This window comes from Takifugu flavidus, chromosome 2 (assembly GCF_003711565.1).
Source record: "Takifugu flavidus isolate HTHZ2018 chromosome 2, ASM371156v2, whole genome shotgun sequence".
In the NCBI taxonomy this organism is placed as follows: domain Eukaryota; kingdom Metazoa; phylum Chordata; class Actinopteri; order Tetraodontiformes; family Tetraodontidae; genus Takifugu; species Takifugu flavidus.
In genome coordinates, this window is record NC_079521.1 from 15,012,142 (window position 1) to 15,031,796 (window position 19,655).

Here is a 19,655-nt window from a genome sequence, read left to right on the forward strand (position 1 = left end):
GATAAAAGACTTTATTGATCCCACATCGGGGAAATTGCATGTTACAGCGGTAGCCCGTGGTGTACAATACAGAAAAAGTACTAAAATAACAATAAATGGCGTATCTAGGCCGTTTGCTGTGAAAGCGCACGTATACGTATCAGATGTTGGTGCCGGGAACCTGCGTTCCCACTTTAATTTCTCCCAGATTTCGCGGTTGATGTGCAGCTAGCCCTTGGAACGGGTGACAAACACAGTGATTATGGAGCCGCGTCATCACGCCGGTTTACTTTAACAGCGTCTCCGGCTTGTTGTCCACCTCCCAAAGTTATGATTTGTCACACGATCACAGTGATTTTGCTGCGGTTTGCAGAGGCAAAGCTTTAACTTAAGCTAAGATAACAGGCATTTCTGTCAATATTTAGGTAACGCAGCCCACAGCTGGGTGAAAAACCTGGTTAAATCTATTCTCAATGCTTTTTACTGGAGACAGTGCCTCTGATTGACCGGTTAGTATTTGTAGGTAAGAGCAGAGACTTAAAGGAAGGCAGGTGTTGCTAAGGACAGTTTTGTAAACCAAGATAAGTACGCTAAATCAGGGAAAATGAGGATCCTTCAGCGAAGGAGGGGAGGGCGACGCAGAGAAATGCAACGGAAATGAGTTGTAAACACGTTTGAGGCTCTAGTTGAATAAAATCCCGGAGGACACGTTTTGAGACCTGAAACAGAGGAAAGTCCAGGCATATGAGGACGTCTGGTCACCGCAGCTAAATCATAGTCTGGCCACCTGAATATCATTATAATAAATCAACCTTTTCCCCCCAGCGGGAAATAACCTTATCCCAAAGTTACTTCCTGGTGGTTTTAGGAATGTAAAAAAAAAAAACATATCAGGAAGATCTGGTTTAAAAAGTCCCCGAATGAGCGACGCTCTCGCGTTTGTATCCTTGGCGCGGCGGCTGCTGCTCGCCTGTGCCAACACAAACACTCTTCAACAGCATCAGTCAGCAAACACGGCGGCGGCTTCCAGCTTCCAGCAACAGACGCTCAGCAATTTAAGGGTCACACAACAACACTGTAACTGTGGTGCATCATATATAAAGCCATAAATTATGCTCCTGGAGCTGTTTTTATTGATTTTTTTGAACTACATCATCAAGATACCTGCAGCTACATGGGATTTTTCGATTTTCCTGCATCTTCTACCCTTTGTTTAACCTGTATTTTATGCACGGGAGTCTAAATGTACTGAGTGCTGACAGGTTATTGAATATTCTCTAAGTCTGATGACTGTGTCGCATTAAAACTCTTCCCCTTTGTCTTCTCCTCTTTAAACCCTGCGCTGTGAGCTACAGTTCTCTTGCGTTGCTCCGTAAATGGAGAATATGGAAGAGAAACAAGAGTTCTCAAAAGTGCGCAGCAACTTCAAATCGACAGATTTTTTTTACCTCGCATTTGCAATAAACGCAGATCTACAATTAGCACTTACATACGCAGACCTGTTGGCTTTCACCTGTTACCAAAAGAGGGTGAACATCCTCTTCTGCCTTGGAGGTTTGGGCCAAACCGGTCATTCAAACAGCTTCAAACGGAACCTTTGACGACACACTTCCGTAGTAAATATCTGAAAATGCAGCGTTCTTTATGAAGGCTGATGCTGGTCAAAAGGGTTTCTTTGTGCAGACATTTTGACTCCATCTCTCTTTTGCACACACACACACACACACACACACACACACACCACACACACACACACACACACACACACACACACACACACACACACACACAGAAAGAGCCACCCATGTGGAATTGTGTAGCGGTTTTAAGAGCCTTTGTCACACTGGGAAGCACCATAAGTATGGGAAGCACGGAGGGACAAAAGACACTGGCTGTTTCCTACTACCAGAACAGGGGAAGAGGGACTATTGCTGTTCCTGTTGGTGTGTTCAAGGTGCTGTGGTTGGCACTAAAAGAGTTTGCATATCACCAAACATTTGGATGTCACAATTTTGTTGTTGTACCTCACTGTAATGAGGTAGGTGGGCCGCGCCAGGCTGAAAAACAACCTCTGGGTCTTCAAAAGTCTGTCAGCCAACATTGTAATTTGAGTCAAGTCAACAGAGTGGACAAGCACTACAAGCGGGCCAGATGAGTCAAAAGGGGGCAATGTAATACGCTCGTTTGTTTTGTGCGAGACCTTCAATTAGATGTCTCAACGTGAAGCAGCTCAAGGGAGCAAAATAGAGGTACGTAGGTGGACAAACATCTTAAACCCCCAGGAAAAAATGAGATCACTCCTCCAAGGAAGCGTTAGACTTTAAACTCATTTCATCTTGTGAAGGCAGATTTGCTCCATTTTATCTCGCTCTTCTTTTGGATCACTGGAAGAGCTGGAGGGGGGGTAAAAATGTACGAATCATGACCCAGCTAATCGCAGAAACTGGCAGTTTTCCAGAACAGTGTCTTTCTATCCTCTCATACCTTCAGTGGGTCCGTGAGTCTCTGAGGGCTCCATGTTTTCATTCACCGGCTGTGGGGTCTCTGCACGTCGTCGGCACAGCGCACAAATATGCAGCCCGCTGTGCACGGCTCCAGGCAGGGGAGGGGGTTCTCTTTTTTTCACCCGCACAGGTTGTCTCACATCCATAGCAACCAGCCTGTGCAATCCCAGAGCGCCCTGTGAGGCCGTGGTTAAATAACAGTCAGCAACAGGACCCACTTTAATCAGCTGTTAAGATGCCTGAGAGGGTTTGTGAAGAAGAAAACTCCAGCGTCCATCCTCTTGTGCTGTGATGATGTTAAAAGATCCTTCAGGAATTCATTTCATGCATAGAAAATTCGGCTTTTATATGCAGCCACTGAGAAGATGCGCACCGACTCTGCTCTATGAACAGTGGGCACATCAATCGGACTCGCTGCCCACTTACTTACGGCTGAAATCCATCTGGGATGTAAGGATGAGAAAGTTCCCGGATTATTAATGAGTCTCCTGCAGGTTTTCAGTGGCACCTCTCATGTCTTGTGACGCTGTATAAACGTTTGCTCCACATTTATTTAGCTGTACCAACTAGGCAGCTAAAGTGCCCCCTCACATCATAAGGGCAAAGATGCTACAGAGGGAAACGCTTTGAAAACAAGCACTGTTTACATGGGAACCTTGAAACCGCTGTAGTTTCTATGCCAGGCCACTAGTTGGCGAAGTGCTTTGCATTTCTACAGTATGTAAAGGCTGACAGTGAAAACTTGGCAGTAGTTTTCAACACAGGCTGATGCAGCCACCAGAGCATCGCACAGATATTTGGGCATGGAGGCGAAATGAGCCAATCAAATGTAAAAATAGCATTTTTAGAATGAAAGGGTACTCGGCAGGCATATTTTTGTGTCAGCACAAGAAGGTTCCTCCCCAGTGTCTGTCTGGGTTTTCTCCAGTTTTCAGTTAAAACCATGTCTGTTACCTGAGAGTGTGTGTCTTGTAGTGGACTGGTGACCTGGTCAGAAAAGCTGGGATAATTCACCGTGATGAAGGTTGAGTTAGCTGTTGACGATGTTCGTCCGGAGACAGACGTCTCACTCTGCTGTCAGCGCAGATGCTTCGTTTTGATATCTTCGTATTTTTGCCCTCTCGCTATTCACGCTACAAAAATGTGTTTTAACGCTTAATTTTGCTCCATCCTTGAATTTAACGTGGCTGTTCGAGCACTCCCAGAGCAGATGGTGTTTATATAATGCCACTCTTGCTTGAATATCTGTGGTATGAAGCTCCGGTGGTGCTTGAGGCTCGGCAGTTTGTGGTCTTCTTTCCCGACATTGCTGATTTTGGTTTCCAGTCTTTGGGAAAACAGCAGTTTTACACAACATGTGACACAGACGTACAGACATGGGCAGCCTTTCTTTTTATTTTATTTTTTTTGAAATTCATTCAGCGTCTGGTTGTGAGCTACTGTTTTGTCAGGGAGTCAAATGGCTCAGACAAATCTAAGATCAGTCACGCCTCTGGAAATGCACTTTGAAAGCACCGATGCCGGTTTACCAGGACACGTCACCCTTCAGTCCCTCTCATAATAGGATCCTTTTAGCGTAACCTGTGTTCGTACGCTGTAACTGTGAGGAAAAAGACGCCTCACTGTTGGCCAGCAGAGTCCTGAGCTTAGAGCAACACTTCCCTGCATTAAGTATCCCGCTAAGTAGGCGACTGTTTGGGTTTGTGGTTTTCTTTTGACAGTCCTGTCATGTTTGATTTTGTTCTCTGACTCTTTCATGTTCTGTTCAACTACTAACCGCCAAATTAGTACAAGCACGCCGTCCCACAGCAAATTCATCCTGGGTTGAGACGGAACGCTTGGGATGTTCTGCCTAAACTGTCCGATTCTTTAATCCAACCAGGCTGCTTGGCTCCGGCCCTTTTTTTTCTAAAAACAGGCCGCACCAGCCTACCCTACCCACATCCAACCGTCCCATTCAAACTTCTCCACCAAGAATTCCTCTGTCCGCCCTAACCAGTACGTTGTTCATACCGAGGCCATTGTGCTGCAGCGGCGTTCTTTTCTGGTAAACTTTTGAGGTCGGTCACGAATTGGCTGCTCATGTCAGTCGGAGAAACTATGTAACTTTTTTTTTTTTTTTTTTAGGGGCTTTTGGAAGTTCTTTTTGCTTGAAAGGAAACATTCCTTGTTTCACAGTCGAGGCCACTTTTAAGAGAACGTGATTTGAGAAAAGTGCTCAGCTAAACTGGCTGTTCCCGCTATGAAATGTAGAACGAAAATAAATGTGTGCTAAACAGTGACCCGAGGTGCTGACTTTTAGCTGGATTAGTATCAATATTTAAATGTTGTCCTCTCTCTATTGGCCTAAAATCATTCCTAACCAGCTTACTGCTCTTTTGAGCGTCATTTATCAGCCCTGTCCACCGGCTCCACGGCTGCGGCTTCTTTGTTGTCACTTCTACAAGTGTGTGTGTGTGTGTGTGTGTGTGTGTGTGTGGTGTGTGTGTGTGTGTACGGGGGCCTCTTTGAGTTTCCCGCAGAATTCAGGCCCGGCTTTGTGATTCGAGGCTGGACAGTTGATCCAGGGGAGGACAGAGAGGGAGAAAGAATGTAAAGGAGAAGAAGAATGAGGAGCGGAGGGGAAAAAAAAGGTTGAGAGGATGCCAGACTCTCAGCACTCGGAGTCAGAAGTTGAGGATTTAGAGGGGAGAGGGATTACCCGGAGTCATTGCCACGCAACAAGCCAGGAGTTGTGGCTGACGCAAAGAAACAACTTTCCTGGTTCCTGCTTTTGTGCGTTAAAGGGGTATTGTTTTCCTGGTTTAGATTAATCCGGCCGCGCCCCCAAATCCCACCATTACTTTACCAACTCCGTTATCTCGCTGACACATGACGGCAGAGGTTGGCGTGGGTCCATCCAAGTCTCAAGTGTGTCTCTCCACAGTGTCATGATCACAGAAATAAGGTTTAACAGCCACCATCCTTGTGAAGCTTTCCATGAGAGGCCCTCCACCACTAACTGCTGACTTATATGCTGTGTGTTGGGTTTAGAACCACTGCGATGCACACCAGTGTGAACACCCACACACACACCCACACACACGTCTTTGTACTTCTATCTTTGTGAGGACTTTCATATGCATAAATCACTACCTAGTTCTTTACCCAAACCCAATTCTAACCTCAACCTTAAAACAATGTCTTAACCCTCTAACAGCCCCTTGAAGTTTTGAGGCCCAGCCAAAATGTCCTCACTGCTAGAAGAATGCAGATTTTGATACTCAGTGGCAGTACAAGAACGCACACACACACAACCACACACACACACACTGATACATGCACTCTTCAAACCAGTCAGCACTTTACACTGTTTGTCTCCCGTGTGCGCGTTTGAAATGGAGATTTATGACCGCTGGCTGTTGTCTTAGGGCCAATTTTCAAATGAGATGATGCAGCATGCTGTTAAACAGGAACTTTATCTTTGAAACAGATTTACACTGCTGATTTTTACATTTTTTATTTATTATTTAGGGCGCGATGTGACGTTGGGCTGCGTGGACTTGGTGTTCCACTGTGATGTTTGTGTAATGGAGCTGAGAAATGTGCAACTCTTCACACTGTACTGCTAAAACCGAGCGGATGCTGACAAACCATCTCTTTGATTCAGAGGAGTGGCGACGGGTTGCTTTAAGGCCATGCTGGAGCCTTTTCTTGTGAGGGAAGCTTTAAAGAAATCAGATATCTAAATGGCAAAGGAGACTCCAGCAGGGTTCTGAAGTTAAACTCTCAGTTCTGGTAATTGAGGGAAGAAGAATCTCTTCTGTCACTCTGAAAGAAGGAAGTATTTCCTGGGTAGGGAAGGAGTCTCCAGGGATTAGCATGTAATCATCTGGGCACTGAAATCCCAAACATGGCAACACACACAGCCCCCCACTCTTCTCCCGTTTCCTCATCCTGTCCGACATGGCTGTTGTAATGACAAAATTGCCTCGCTCGGAGCAGTAGTGACTCGGCAGAAGTTTTTAAAAAAAAACACCCTTTTACTGGTGCTGCTCCAGTACGGCTGTTGGATCCAGACTGGCCTCTTTGATTTTCCCAGGATTACCGAAACAATTGGAGAGTCTTGCTCATCTTTGCACAACCACGCTGTAAACTAATGTAAAATAATGCTGCCGTTGCTCCCATTCTGGATCAGGAGGAAACCGGTTCAAGAAAAACAGGACTCAAAAAGACTAGTGGACTTACAATAAATGTCATTTAAACAGACATGGTTTTATAACACCCTTTTTTTAACATTTTAAAGTAAGATATTTACAGAAATATTGATGTTGGCCATGTTAATTTCAGAATCTATCTACAGTATCTTGATTGGGTATGTTTGTTATTAACAATAAGAAGCAACGTTGACCTTTTATGGTGACCTTAGCTTAAAAATGCTATGATTTAATATTTACTGCGTTACAGTTTTCTTAATCCCTACAAATCCTTATGAAAACAAGCTTTGCGTGTGTGTGTAAATGCTGAAAGAGGCTTCACTTTATAAATCAGGACCATTCATTCATCACATTTATGAGTGTTCTGCTGTTCAGGCTAATGACAGTCGTCCTGTTGGCTCTTTCGCTGGCTTCAGACCAGCCGCAGGAAACTCCCAACAGCCTCGCACAGACCCGCCTTTGACGGCTTAATGAAAGCTTTATTGTGATAACATTATTTTCCTCCCATCACCTAAAAGTGGCCGAGCGCTCGCCTGCTGAGTTTCTGCGTGCTTCCTGACATCTTTATGAGTCGGCGCGTCCTAAACTTGACCTGCCGGACTAGCGTGTTTGACTCTCCTTTGCGGAACTCCGCAGGCTCCTACCATCCCGACCGCTAGATTTAAATGCCCGACCTCATCCTAAACCTTGAACCACCATCGTAAATTAACACCAGAAGCTCTGTTTTAAATATAAAGAGCTGCAAAATGCCCTCATTTACTCTAAATACCCTCCACACAGCACGTATGTCTGCATACTTCTGCACAAAAAGCGCCTGTGCCCCACATTACTGACCTCTCTGCATCTTTCCCTGAGTGGTGCATTAAAGGCTGCGTTCACAGCCAGACTCTATGCTCTTTGAAGTGTTCAAGAGCTGCAACAGATCCACAAATATTGACTTTTAAGCCTTCTGGAGGAAAGAGCAAGCAGCAGGAGGGAGAGATAGGGATGGGGAAAGGGGGAGTGAAAAAGCGGGTGCAGGCCTGGGCAGAGAGATGGATGGAGGGCAAAATGTCCTCAGGTGGGTGTTGTCAGATTTCTGACTGAGGCGGTAAATTTGTTCTGGCTAAACACCTGCGCGCCATCAGGAGTATTTATTGATGTGCATGAGGAAGTGCACAGAGATAAGGGCTGGAGCTCCATGGGAAATCCCAGCATCCTCTGGGAACCAGAAGTCTTTCTCTGTCTCCGTCTCTCTGCCATCAGGGGGTCGGCCCACGTCGCCGAAAGGATCTAAACTGGAGTGTCGGAGAACCCTGCGATGTCGTTCCCTCTACGTGCATTTATGCTCTCCCTCATGCAAACGTGCTGGCACCTGCCTGAACACACAAACACACACACGCGCGTAGGTGAGAGGGCTGGTGGCTTGTTTGCAGATCAGATCAGGCGCCGAGCCCCTTCGCACAATAACGTGGGCTTTCTTCAGATCTCCTGATGGTGCGAGGCGGCCCACCGGCTCCTGTGCGCGCGTGGGTTCTTGTTTTCAGCGACACTGACTCATTCCTGCATCTGTTTGGGCCATCGTTTGTATTCATTCCTACTCCACCTTTGACAATCTGATACACCAGCGCAGCAAAACAGGATAAGTTTCCTAAATTCTCGAACAAGAAGCAGCTTAAACGTGTGTGTTCACCTCACGCAGACATCACAGGCAGGTTGATTTCACACCACAGGTTTAAGTAACTTCAAAAACTGTCACAAGCGACCATAATATAGCTGTATTTTTAGCAAGATAAAGACCCTTAACACACACACACCATTCGCACTCACACTGAGGGGTAATTCAGAGTCTCCTATATACCTATTGAGCAACGTTTTGGAGCATGGGAGGAAGCCAGAGTGCCCAGAAAGAACAGAGAGAACATACAAAAACAGTCCCATGCCTGGACATGACTCAAACCAAGAACCTTCTTGTTATGGCTACCCCACCACACTGCCCCTGAAATATAAGTTGTTTTTTCAAAAAGATCTCATCTTACAGTCCCGTCCGCCTTTTTTTTTTTGTTTCGACCTTGGCACAAATACGCAAAAATCACCGACAATAGACCTGAAACGCAGGAACACAGGTGGGTTCTTTTTCGTCCTTTAATGTGGACATAGTCCTGTGTTGACTTTACTCTCTGAGCATCGCTGCAGGTCGCTGGCTTCCATTGTGTCTCCTTTTCTCCTGGATGAGTCGAACCCGCAGCGTCACCGGCTCACACAGAGAATGGCCTTTTCTGCAGCCTATCGCATGTCACCAGGCTCTTCTGTTGTGGTTACAGCTATTCAGAGAGCCTGAATCACATTAATGAAAACCATCTTTGCTGAGGTCAAACGGTGGCATTTCATCGCTCCGTAGCCGGGAGCTCAGCGAGGGCCGTTGAAGTGGTCTGGTCACGGCCTACGCTGTCACGCTCCTTTCCATTAGCGCCTGCGCCGTGCTCCTGTTTGTTCTGTGGGTGTTGTCTGTTTAAAAAGGTAATTAAACCACAGAGATTCATCTGACTTCTCATCTAATTGACTGATTTTTCTCCCCTCCTTGCTCGATGAACATAAAAAGACACAGAAATCACCCTGTTTTATGTCTCTCAGCAGGTGGTTCGAAACTGCGGCTCTTTTTTTGATAGCGGTGAATCATGAATTATGATTTGGAAACCAGTCAGTTTGAATTCACGTATTCGGGAGGGTTTATTTGACACCATGAATGAATCAAATTGGTAAATTTAAAAGGTCGAGTGTATCTGAACATAAAAATGAATATGGGATATTGTGCAAAACTGCCACATTACGTTTATGAACGATTATTATACAAAGTGGTCTGTGTGGCAAAAAGGTTTTGATGTTTTTTATTTTTTTTTTGAAGGAAAAGATTGCTCCAAGGTCTGAGGGGTGAGATGTTAGCGTGAAGAATGTCTCCCTCTAGTGGGGACAGACCTGCTTGACATCCTCCTCATTCTGTTTGTTTTACTTTGGATTAAAAGAAAATCAAACGGAATTTTTTTAAAACTGCACATCTGCACCAAATGTCTGATCTGTCATTTGTCCAGCCAGAAACACATCTGGGAATCCTCTCCTGCTTCCGTGCCAGCTGCCATAGGCCCTGACCTCAAGCCTACCCCATCGCTGGGTCGTCTGTCACAGCTAACAAGATCATCCTACATTAAAGAAAACGAGAAACGCAGCAATTACGGGAAAATGGAAGGAAAAAGGGGGGGATCAAATCCAAAAACCTTTTAGACACGGAGACGTTCGCAGCTGTGTGAGAAATCCAAGCAAACGAGTGCTGTCATTGGCATGTAATAGCTTATTGATCTGCATTATAGTCCAATTAAACATTGCTCATGTGTCACATGCAGTGTGTTTCTAGCAGCTCCTTATTTTCACTAAATGGTTGAAATCCACCATTCATGCTTTGAGTTCTCCATCTTGCACATTTTAACTAAAAAGAATGCGCTTTAGCAGGGAAAAGACCCAGATTTTATTTACAAAATAGGCAGAATTCATCGGAAATAATAACATATCCTTATTTTATCAATTTGATTTCAAGGAATTTCCCAGCTCAAGTTGTTTCATTATCTGTGTCTCCATTTTTTTTTGTTTCTTGTCCTCATTATATTCAGCTGCAGGACATCGAGTGTTTTTTGTACCAAGCTGAGCGTTATTATGCTCTACTGTTTCTTTCCTGTGTAAAATTTGGTAATAATTTCAGTTTGCAGCAATTATCTTTGTCACACACACACACACACACACACACACACACACACACACACACACACACACACACACACACACACACACACACACGCGTATCGTGCTGCTACTTAATTAAAGTAGACCAGACGCTCAGTAACGCTGTAAGAAACCACTCAGCTGCAGCCTGAGTGGTTTCTGTCACACTGACTTTCTTCCCGCAGTCAGAAATGAAAACACGTCCGCTCCCTTCTTATCAGCTGGGTCACTGACACACGCGCACGCACACACAAACACACACACACACACACACACACGTGCAAACTGTGCCATCTTCTTAAAGCTGCAGAGAAACACCGTCCAAATGTGCCTAAATAAAAGTGGGGTTAAAAGAAAAGAAGGTTTTCCTGGTTTCATCGGTGCTGCAGCCGCTCTGACTGCAGCTTCAGTTCTTTTTTGAAAAGGGTCAGCTGACCTCTGACTGGTCAGCCTGCCCTGGCTCTGTCGCAGGTTTACTCCGAAGGGCTGCTTGTTAACTTTTGGAGCTCGTAGCATCGATGCCGCCTCTCTGAGAAGACACATTTTTGCTGCTCTTCATGCAAATCCCATCTGACCGGCGTCTCCTGGCATGCAGGCGCTGTGTTTTTGCAGTCGTGCTATTCTGGGAAATGTGCAGTCTCTGGACGTTGCAGTTGCTGTTTGAAAATCTGCACTCTGAGGCTCCTCTCACTGTTCCGTATCCGCCATCTTCTGATGTGTCAGTCAGGTGCTGAATACTGTCACCACTGATTCACAGGCTTATCCTGAACTCTTTGACGGATGACTTTGTGCTCATCTACATGTCGCTTGTCAGGACTTGAGGCCTCGGACTGACTGTGTGTTTATGCTCTGCATATTTTACACAAGGAGACTTTTTAAAGAGTATTAAAGAGGATTTTTCCTCCCGCTCCTCCTCCAACTCTTCTACTTTTAATCTCAGTTCTCTCCTTCTGTTCTCTGCATCCCGAGGCGAGCCTAGAGGCCTGCCCGGACGGCAGAGAGGCTGAAAAATAATGTCATTAAAACTGCCAGAGCCAGCCAACAACTTCTGAGTGGGTGTTCTTCTGCTGCAGCGGCATTATCGATCCCCTTATTAAGTCTGCCTCTCTGCCCGTCATAGACGCCGTGATTTATGTCGCAGATTTAAGTGGGGGGAGGCCCAACACAGAGATAAAGCGCAACACTTTTATTTACTCTACAAATATTCTTCATGCGCTTTGACAGGTGGGATTCATTACCTCCACAGTCTGACCCCCCCTCCCAGCATGCAGGATAATCCCTGTGGGGCTGTTGGGATTCTGCAGGATGTAACAGTGTTACTGTAGCCCGCCGTCGCTCCTGTCTCTGCCTGTCGGTGTCACTGACCTGGGGTCTGCTGCGGGGACGTGCACAAATCCTCGAGGGCCAGAACACCTTTTCGGTCTTTCTTCCTGCATTCCTGCAGCAGCAGACCATCACCCCGGCCCCCTCCTGCCCCCTCCGGCCCCCCCTCTGGGCACCCACCCAGACTGTTGCCTCTCAACTCCTGACAAGCACATGATGCAGAAATGGCTCAGATATGAACCCAGACGGGGAAAGAAAGGCACAGGGATCAACCCAGGCCTCTCCAGAACGACCTGACCTGTATTTCTGTGGGGGAAAAGTCCAGCACGCGACCTTATAACGAGACTATAGAATTAGGATTCTACTTTTAAAGCTACTTATTTAGAGTCGCCTCTCTTTTTGCCGGTCCTTAAAATATCCCTGATTCTGCATGTTGGAAACACGGGCGGCACAGGAGGCAGCCGCCCGAGCACGCCGACAAGAAGCCTCGTGTTCACTTCCATTTAACAACAACACTCCTGATGTCAGCGGCCGCCAGAGTGTCTTCTGGCGTATCCGGATGTCAGCTCTCCCGTCGGGATTCCCAGTGTTCGGTGAATGACAGGAACAAGATGAAGCGTGTGATACGGTGTCGGCGTGTTTACACGTGGGCTCCGCGTTTCCGCTTGATGCGCGGTGGCACACGGGTGTTTATTTATTCACCAATGACTGCGGCAGAACTTGCAAAGCGGGCTAGCGCCACTCCTGAAGACAGGGGAGCATCCCGGCTGTAGGTCACTGCGGAGACGGACTGTTGAGCAGCCAGTAAACCGGAACCAGCGTGTACCGACCTTCATCAGTGCTCAGGCGAGCCCGCTAAATCACCATCTGGGCTCATTTCTGGGCAATGTTCGGGCACATTCTGGAGGAGACAGTAGTTCCTGGTTTGTCTGCTGTATGTGGGCGGTAATTTGGTCAATAAAGACTGTAATCATGGGGCTGACGTGTGTGTACCGCTGTAAACACAGCACAATCAATGTGTTTCTGCCGGTGGTCACAGCGGACCGCTGCCAAGTGTCTTTCATTCCTGTCCTCCAGCTAGGTTTTGACCATCCTGGGCACCCCCCACCTCGATGATGTCGCATTATCTGGATACTTTCTGTAACGACTGTGACCGAGAAACCGTGCCGTGAGCTAAAACGCGGTTTGTCACAGCGGATCAGCGCGTGTGACGGCGCACACGCCGCTGTCTGCGTCCTGACACAGCAGCCTGCCCATCAGAATCACAGCCGTGTTCTCAGGAGCGGAGCTGCGCCTCGTTTTGCTCACGTGTCCTTTTTCTGCAATGAGAAACGAATGAGTTGGGGAGAATTGCGTTGGGATCCCTGAGAGCAGCATCAGTAGCTCCTACATGCATGTTGTTGGTGTAGAGGCGGTATTGTTGTTGCCTTTATTATATTAAACCATCAAAGCCCCTCCGCCTGCCTCACCTCCCTCCATCAGGTCCGTCCTCCAGCGGCGCCTCACGTCCGTCTCTGCTTTTTCCACTCGTTTCTGCTCTTGCAGAACTCCCCTGACACCTGGAGAATTTCTCTCCTCCGCTTCTTAGTTACACAACTCAAGCGAGTGTGGAGGAAGTGGTTGATTTACACGAGATACTCTGTCCAAGAGTTCTGTTAGCTGTTGGTGACGGCGGCAGACTGGGCTAGTTTAAAAATGTTTAATTCGGGAATGAGCTCTGCAGCATGTGCGGCGCCGCCTGTGGTGTTTCCGGCCTTTGGAAGTTGACAGTTGCGGTGGTGCCGGGTGTGTTGTGATCGTGTCTTTGCATCTCCTGCCGTCCATCCCACAGACACCTTCGAGGTCCTGGTGAAGCAGGCGGAGAACCACACCAACGTCTTCCTCCGCCAGTCGTACCGCAGCCTGGCCGACGAGGCCGCCGGCCCCGTGCGGGAACTCTTCACCGCCATCAGTCTCTTCCTGATGGGGTCCGAGTTCAACATCGACGAGTCGGTGCAGCGGTTCTTCGACGCCCTCTTCCCGCTCGTCTACGGCCGCCTCGTCGACCCGGCTCTCGGCGACTTGTCCATGGGCTTCGCCGAGTGCGTGAGGTCGTCACGCCGCGACATGAGGCCGTTCGGCGCGACGCCCGCCGTCCTGACGGAGCAGATCGTTCAGTCCGGGGTCACCGGCAAGCTCTTCCTTCAGGCGCTGCACCTCGGCATCGAGGTCATCAACACCACCGACCACTTACAGATGAGCCGCGAATGCAAGCGCGCCCTGCTCAAAATGCAGTACTGCCCCCTCTGTCAGGTCGGAACCGACATTCCAGGGTCGACATTATCAATCTGGATTAACGGAAGCTTTGACCATCCTCAATAAATACAGAATCTTTTCCTTCTCTTTCCAGGGCTTAACCCAGTCGAAACCCTGCATGGGCTACTGCCTCAACGTCATGCGGGGTTGTCTGGCGAGCATGGCGGAGATTGACATCCACTGGAGGGAGTTCGTGCACTCGCTGGAGGGCCTGTCAGCACGGATGCATGGGCCGCAGGATTTAGAGCAAGTGCTCCTGGGAGCTCACACGCTGCTCCGTGATGCTATCGGACATGCCCAGAAAAATGCGGCGCGGCTCTCAGCCCAGGTCAGACCATCACTGAGGAGGGATTTAAGGTAGTCTTGCAACTGAAATGAGGCTCTCTTGGAGGTAATAAACTGGGATTGCCTGGGAATCCTGGAGAATGGTACAAGATAAAGCATTGCTGGAGAGATTTTAGGAGGAGAGCTGCTGCTGTTTTTTTCCCATGTCCAATGGGCCTGTGGTGTGGAAAACCACAGATAAGTGGGCTGGAACAGCCTCGCACCACACATTAGTCAGAAAGTGAGGACAAACCTCTCTGGAAATACATTCTTGCGGGCAGAACAGGCATAGAAGAATTCCGAGCTGTGTCACCGACCATTCCACTGGTTTCACACACAATATATGGTACGAGTTAGATAAATATCACATATTTTGAGAAAATAGTGCCATAAAAATAATAAATTCATATCATTGGAGTTTAGAAAGAATTCAGGACGTTTATCTTCATAGAAGAAACTTCATCTCCATCTAGTGGCAGTCTTGCGTAACTGCAGTAATACGTAAAACGCAATATTAATTTCTCTCTTCGCTTCTCTGCCTTGCATTTGAACTTTACTGGACTATAAAGTGCACGATCGCCTGCTGATTTTTGTGTCTCTTCTCAGGTCCACAGAATGTGCGGCCCCCCGAGCAGGAAGTCGGCTGAGTCGGTCAGCGCTCAGCAAGGCAGCAGCAGAGAATCCATCCCTCTTAAAACTCCAGTCAGAGGGACGGGGGACTCTCTTGCTGTCAAAAGAAGGTACGTGGGTGAAAGATGATATGTGTCAAAAGCAATAATTGCATTTCTAATGAAAAAAAAAAAATCTGCATCAGATATAAAAAGCAGGTGGTTAAATTGATATCATATTATGTGTGCGTGGGTGTGTATTTGGCCTCTTTGACAGGGACTTTCTGAATAACCTGCGGATGTACCGAACCCACTACGGCGGCCTGGCTGATCAGCTGTGCGTGAGTGAGCTGGCTTCAGGTGATGGGCTCTCCTGCTGGAATGGAATCGACGCGGTGAAAAGGTATTTAAAGAGAGAAAAACAAGATTGGCGACAGCTCAATAAAACCTTGCGTTATTATTAGCAGGGGAAAATAAGCACAAAGGCTATTTTAGATTTTAAGGGTTTATTGATTCCTCTCCGTCCCTGAAAACATCTTATCAGGATATGGAATTAAATGTCAGTCTCCATTAGCCTAATGGTTATTGCTGTTCACCAAAGACTGATGTGGCAAACAAACCCCCGTTCCTGTGGCTCGAGACTGCATCGGCATGCTATTCACCTCAGGACCTTGAAGAATTTGGAATTTTTGTGTGTGTCGAAGGAAAAAACAAGGTGAAAGAAAAATCCTTAGCAGAGCGGTGAGAGCCCTCTCTGAAACACGTAGTCGCAGATGAATGTAAATAATGCAGCAGCACAGGTTCAAATCTGCAGACAGATGAGTGCGTTTTCACCCCAAAGAGCTGTTTCATCACGGACTCTCGCAGCTTCTCTGAAGCACCGCAGGAGTTGTCGAGAAGTTTCCTCACAGATTTTGTTTAATCAATGTTTAAACGCTTTGGCCGGAGCCGAAGGGATGTTTAAGTAACCCTCGTAGAAACCAGAGAGATAACAAACAAAACAACAACAAACAAATCAGTTAAAACAACATAAAAACACACACCTGTAATCAGCTGTCAGTGCTTTGGGGTCCTCGGTCTTATGTATAGTTGTGTAGCAGAGCAGACAATCTGGCCTGTTTCCTGGCATCAGTCTGCGGCCTCGTCTCCATTAGATCACAGCTCTCCATCCACCCCCCCCCCCCCCCACTCCTCCTCTGCCGTGCTGTCATCACTCAAGGACCTCTTCATACATCCTCAGTATGTGGTTGTTCCTCTTAACTGTCAGCCGCTGTCAGCGCTGTAAAAATGGCAAGCGGGTCCATATTTCAAACCGGCGTTGAGGTTGCAGTTGCCAGTTCGGGCTGGACGCTCGGCGGTGATGGATGACAGCCGCGTCCAGACTCACGGCAGCCCACAGGAGGTAAGAAGGAAGGATTTTGGGTGGGGGAAGGGGGGCGAGCGGAGGGCTGTTCCTCTGTCTCTTAGCTCCTCAAGGTTAAGTTCTTCCTGACAGTGGCGATTTAGTTGTTTCATCTTTTGCTGGTTCCCGTTATCGCAGCCATCTCCACGGCAGCCATCCTTCAGAAACAGAGATGTTGTGTGGCAGACAAAGAAGCAGAGTGCCGGCCGTCTCCAGGAGATGTTTACGGGCTGCGGGGCTTCTCTAAGCCCATCATTTTCCTTTTAACTCATTCAGCGGTTATCGAGGAGGACTCGTTCACCTGGGCTTCTCTCCGCGCGTCTTCATTTTGATTGGAGCATCATTCAGGAACAATAGAGGAGGGAAAGCTTTGGAGCTGGGAGACATCAGGACTCGGCCCTGATCAGAGTCGGAGGATTGTTGAAGTCCACCCCTGCAGTTTCCTCCTGATATACTATCCTGCGCTGCTTCCTCTCAGCCCAGAATCCAGGATGAGCATCTGAAAGTCAAGACAGGCTGAGACGGTAACAATAAATAAACCCCTGCCAATGGGTCGTAACCCAGCATCCGGGGGGGGGAATAAAACCTGCTGCTGGATGGCGGCTGATTTACAGAAGCTTCTGGAGGCCTCAGAGACCTAAAATGATTGGTTCTGTTGGTGCCTGTGCATGCCCACACACGCTCCTCCTCTTGTGCACCGCCAACAGTTTGGACCCCCCACCCCCACCCCCACCCCGTCCCATTTTGATAAAATGGGGCAGATTAGGAAAAATAAAAATAAGAGGATGGGGTTTAAGAAAGATTTATTGCACTTCCTCATCCTGGTGGCTGGTAAACAAAAAGATAAAGAGCAATCAAATAAGACCAGAGAGGGGGAGCACGAGCAGCTTTCCTCTGAAGACGATGGCTCCAGGGTGCATCGTACGTGCACGTTTTCCTTTGCTTCCTTGTTTACCGACAATATAGAAACATGGATGGATTTTTCAGCACTCATTTTTTGGTTTCTTTTAATGCTAATAGCATTAAATTTGCCAGTGTGTTTCAATGCAACAGGAACACAGGAAGACGGTTCTACAGAACACCTGTCATCGGACACGTTTAGCGCCCCCTGCTGTCTGTAAAGCGACATTAAAGGCAGCTTTGTCATCAACGCTGGTCGAATTAACAGTAAAGATAATAATCATCCGGCTTTGACAAGAGTTAATCTGCCTTCTTCAGCTTCAGGTTTCTATTTTTGACAGCGTATTTTTGACTAGATTGTTAATCCAGGACCTGAACCAGGCAGATGAGACGAAGACTCCGGTCCTGAACACAACATTGGGATCCTGCTTGTTGATTTGCTCCCTGCCTCCCACCCTGCAGCCGTGAAGTTGCACCGTTGTTATTGAAAGCTTTTATGTGTGTAACAGCCGTCTGCTGAGCCCACCAGTAACAATATTTCAAGTGGCGAGAAGCCTCCCGGCCTTTAGACCAATTAGCTCTAGATGCTAAAAGGTTTGCAGGAGCTGAGGCTTGTGCAGAGGTGGGAGACACTTGCACACTTGAAAAGCCACGCAGGAGGTGTTAATTCCAGCCACAGACTTGTGCTGCGCGAGAGAAAAACTGAAGGAGGGTGTGAAGAAGGTCGTGGCTGTTGTGGCTGTGTCACAGCTGGCGTGCAGGGGCCGCAGCCGTCCAGGTCAGGCTGTGACTGTGTTTGAACCTTTTGCTGCGATACTTCCCTTCTCTTTTCTTTTTTTCTCGCCCTTCTAAAAGGAATTTCCAGGATTTTTCTATCTAAACTCTGTTGTGATGGATTCATTGGCCCTGATTCACCTGATACGTAAGGCGACTGATATAAAGGTGTTATTACCTTTAAAAAAAAATAAATCTGTGCAATTGATGTAAAACCTGATTGATGCGCTGCTGATAGATGATATGTGAACAAAAGACTGGGAATGACAGCAGTGTTGGGTGAGATGGCCCCGTCTGAGAAAGGTTAACTCATCTCATGTTCTTTCTATCTGTCATGGACACACACACACACACACACACACACACACACACACACACACACACACACACACACACACACACACTGGTCTTCAGACAGACACGAACCGTTTAATTCAGACATCGTTGATTCTGTGTTATCATAAAACCTCCGTGCAGACTCAGCCTGTCTCATGGTCGCCGGGAGGGTATTGTGATGTGTTCATACCAACAAAGACATGATGTCTGTCCGTGTGTCGCTCCTCCGTGGTGGTTTTGTCCATCAGCTGTTTGAGATGCTGAGCTGTAACTCAGAGGTACCGGCAGAGATGAATGATCTCAAAGATGCTTAGTGACAGGCGGGCGGACACGACTGTAGCCTTTCTTGTAACAGGCCGCCCTCTGTGCTGGAAAGGGCGCACGGGTTGCGACCTCTGACCTTTTCTTCCCTCACTGCTGCAAGGTTAATGATGAAACGGGCAATGCGCTGTAACGAGAGTTAATCTGCCTCCTTCGGCTTCTAAATGTCCGCTCAGCACATTTTTGCCTGCAGATGGTTCCTTTGGCTTCACTAAAACCACAAAAGCCCTCGTCAGCAAATGCATGTTAGGAAAATTTCAGAGAAGAGATCCTTGAATTTTTCAGCTTTGTTGCCTTTCTGCTCGAGAGCTCTGACTCCACGTGTCCTTTACATCCGAGATCCTTTCATTGCTTCCACTTGATGCTATAAAAGAGCAGGTGACATTTAATATCACATCGCTGACTGGTTGTCTTTAACCCAGGTAATGATGTTAATAGATCAGATAATGAGTTGCGAAACACCGGAGCTGCAGCTGAATGTAAAAGCAGCAAATATGACCTCGTCCTGACAGGCATTGCTATGACGCTCATTTTCAGTGCGACCTTTTAAAATTCAGACAGGAGTGGAACGAACCTGCGCACGTTAAAAACACGCAAAGCTCTGCCTGAAGCGATGGTGGGTGGAAACACTCACGTCTGACTGTTAATAAAGCTGCTGGGAGAAGCTGCGACCTTCTGTCTGTGGAGCCATTCCTCCTTGTGATGCAGCACGAATGGCAGCGCTTCGGGCCTCTTTTCAAGCCCTCGCTGTTGTTCTTTCTGACCAGTAGGTGGAGCTCTGCACTTTTATCTCCCCCTCACACGCGCGCGCACGCACGCACGCTCAGCAGACACATGCCAGATCGCTCAGTCCTCTGTCTTCCTGTATCACTTGTGAAGACTGCACGCACGGACTGTTGGATCTTGTGCACAGCCTCCCTGACAGCGACAGTGACAGACAGGA

The 19,655-nt window shown here is 47.6% G+C and overlaps 1 protein-coding gene across 2 annotated transcripts in view; it reads left to right on the forward strand.

Annotated features, from left to right (window-relative positions):
- Nucleotides 1–19,655, forward strand: part of gpc5a (glypican 5a) — a 70,463-nt gene that overhangs the window by 2,342 nt on the left and 48,466 nt on the right. For both annotated transcript variants that reach the window (XM_057020402.1, XM_057020393.1), the window contains exons 3-6: nt 13,584–14,044; nt 14,142–14,375; nt 14,978–15,111; nt 15,257–15,382. In XM_057020402.1, coding sequence (XP_056876382.1) covers nt 13,584–14,044; nt 14,142–14,375; nt 14,978–15,111; nt 15,257–15,382 — 955 coding nt within the window. The remainder of the gene's footprint in view (nt 1–13,583; nt 14,045–14,141; nt 14,376–14,977; nt 15,112–15,256; nt 15,383–19,655) is intronic.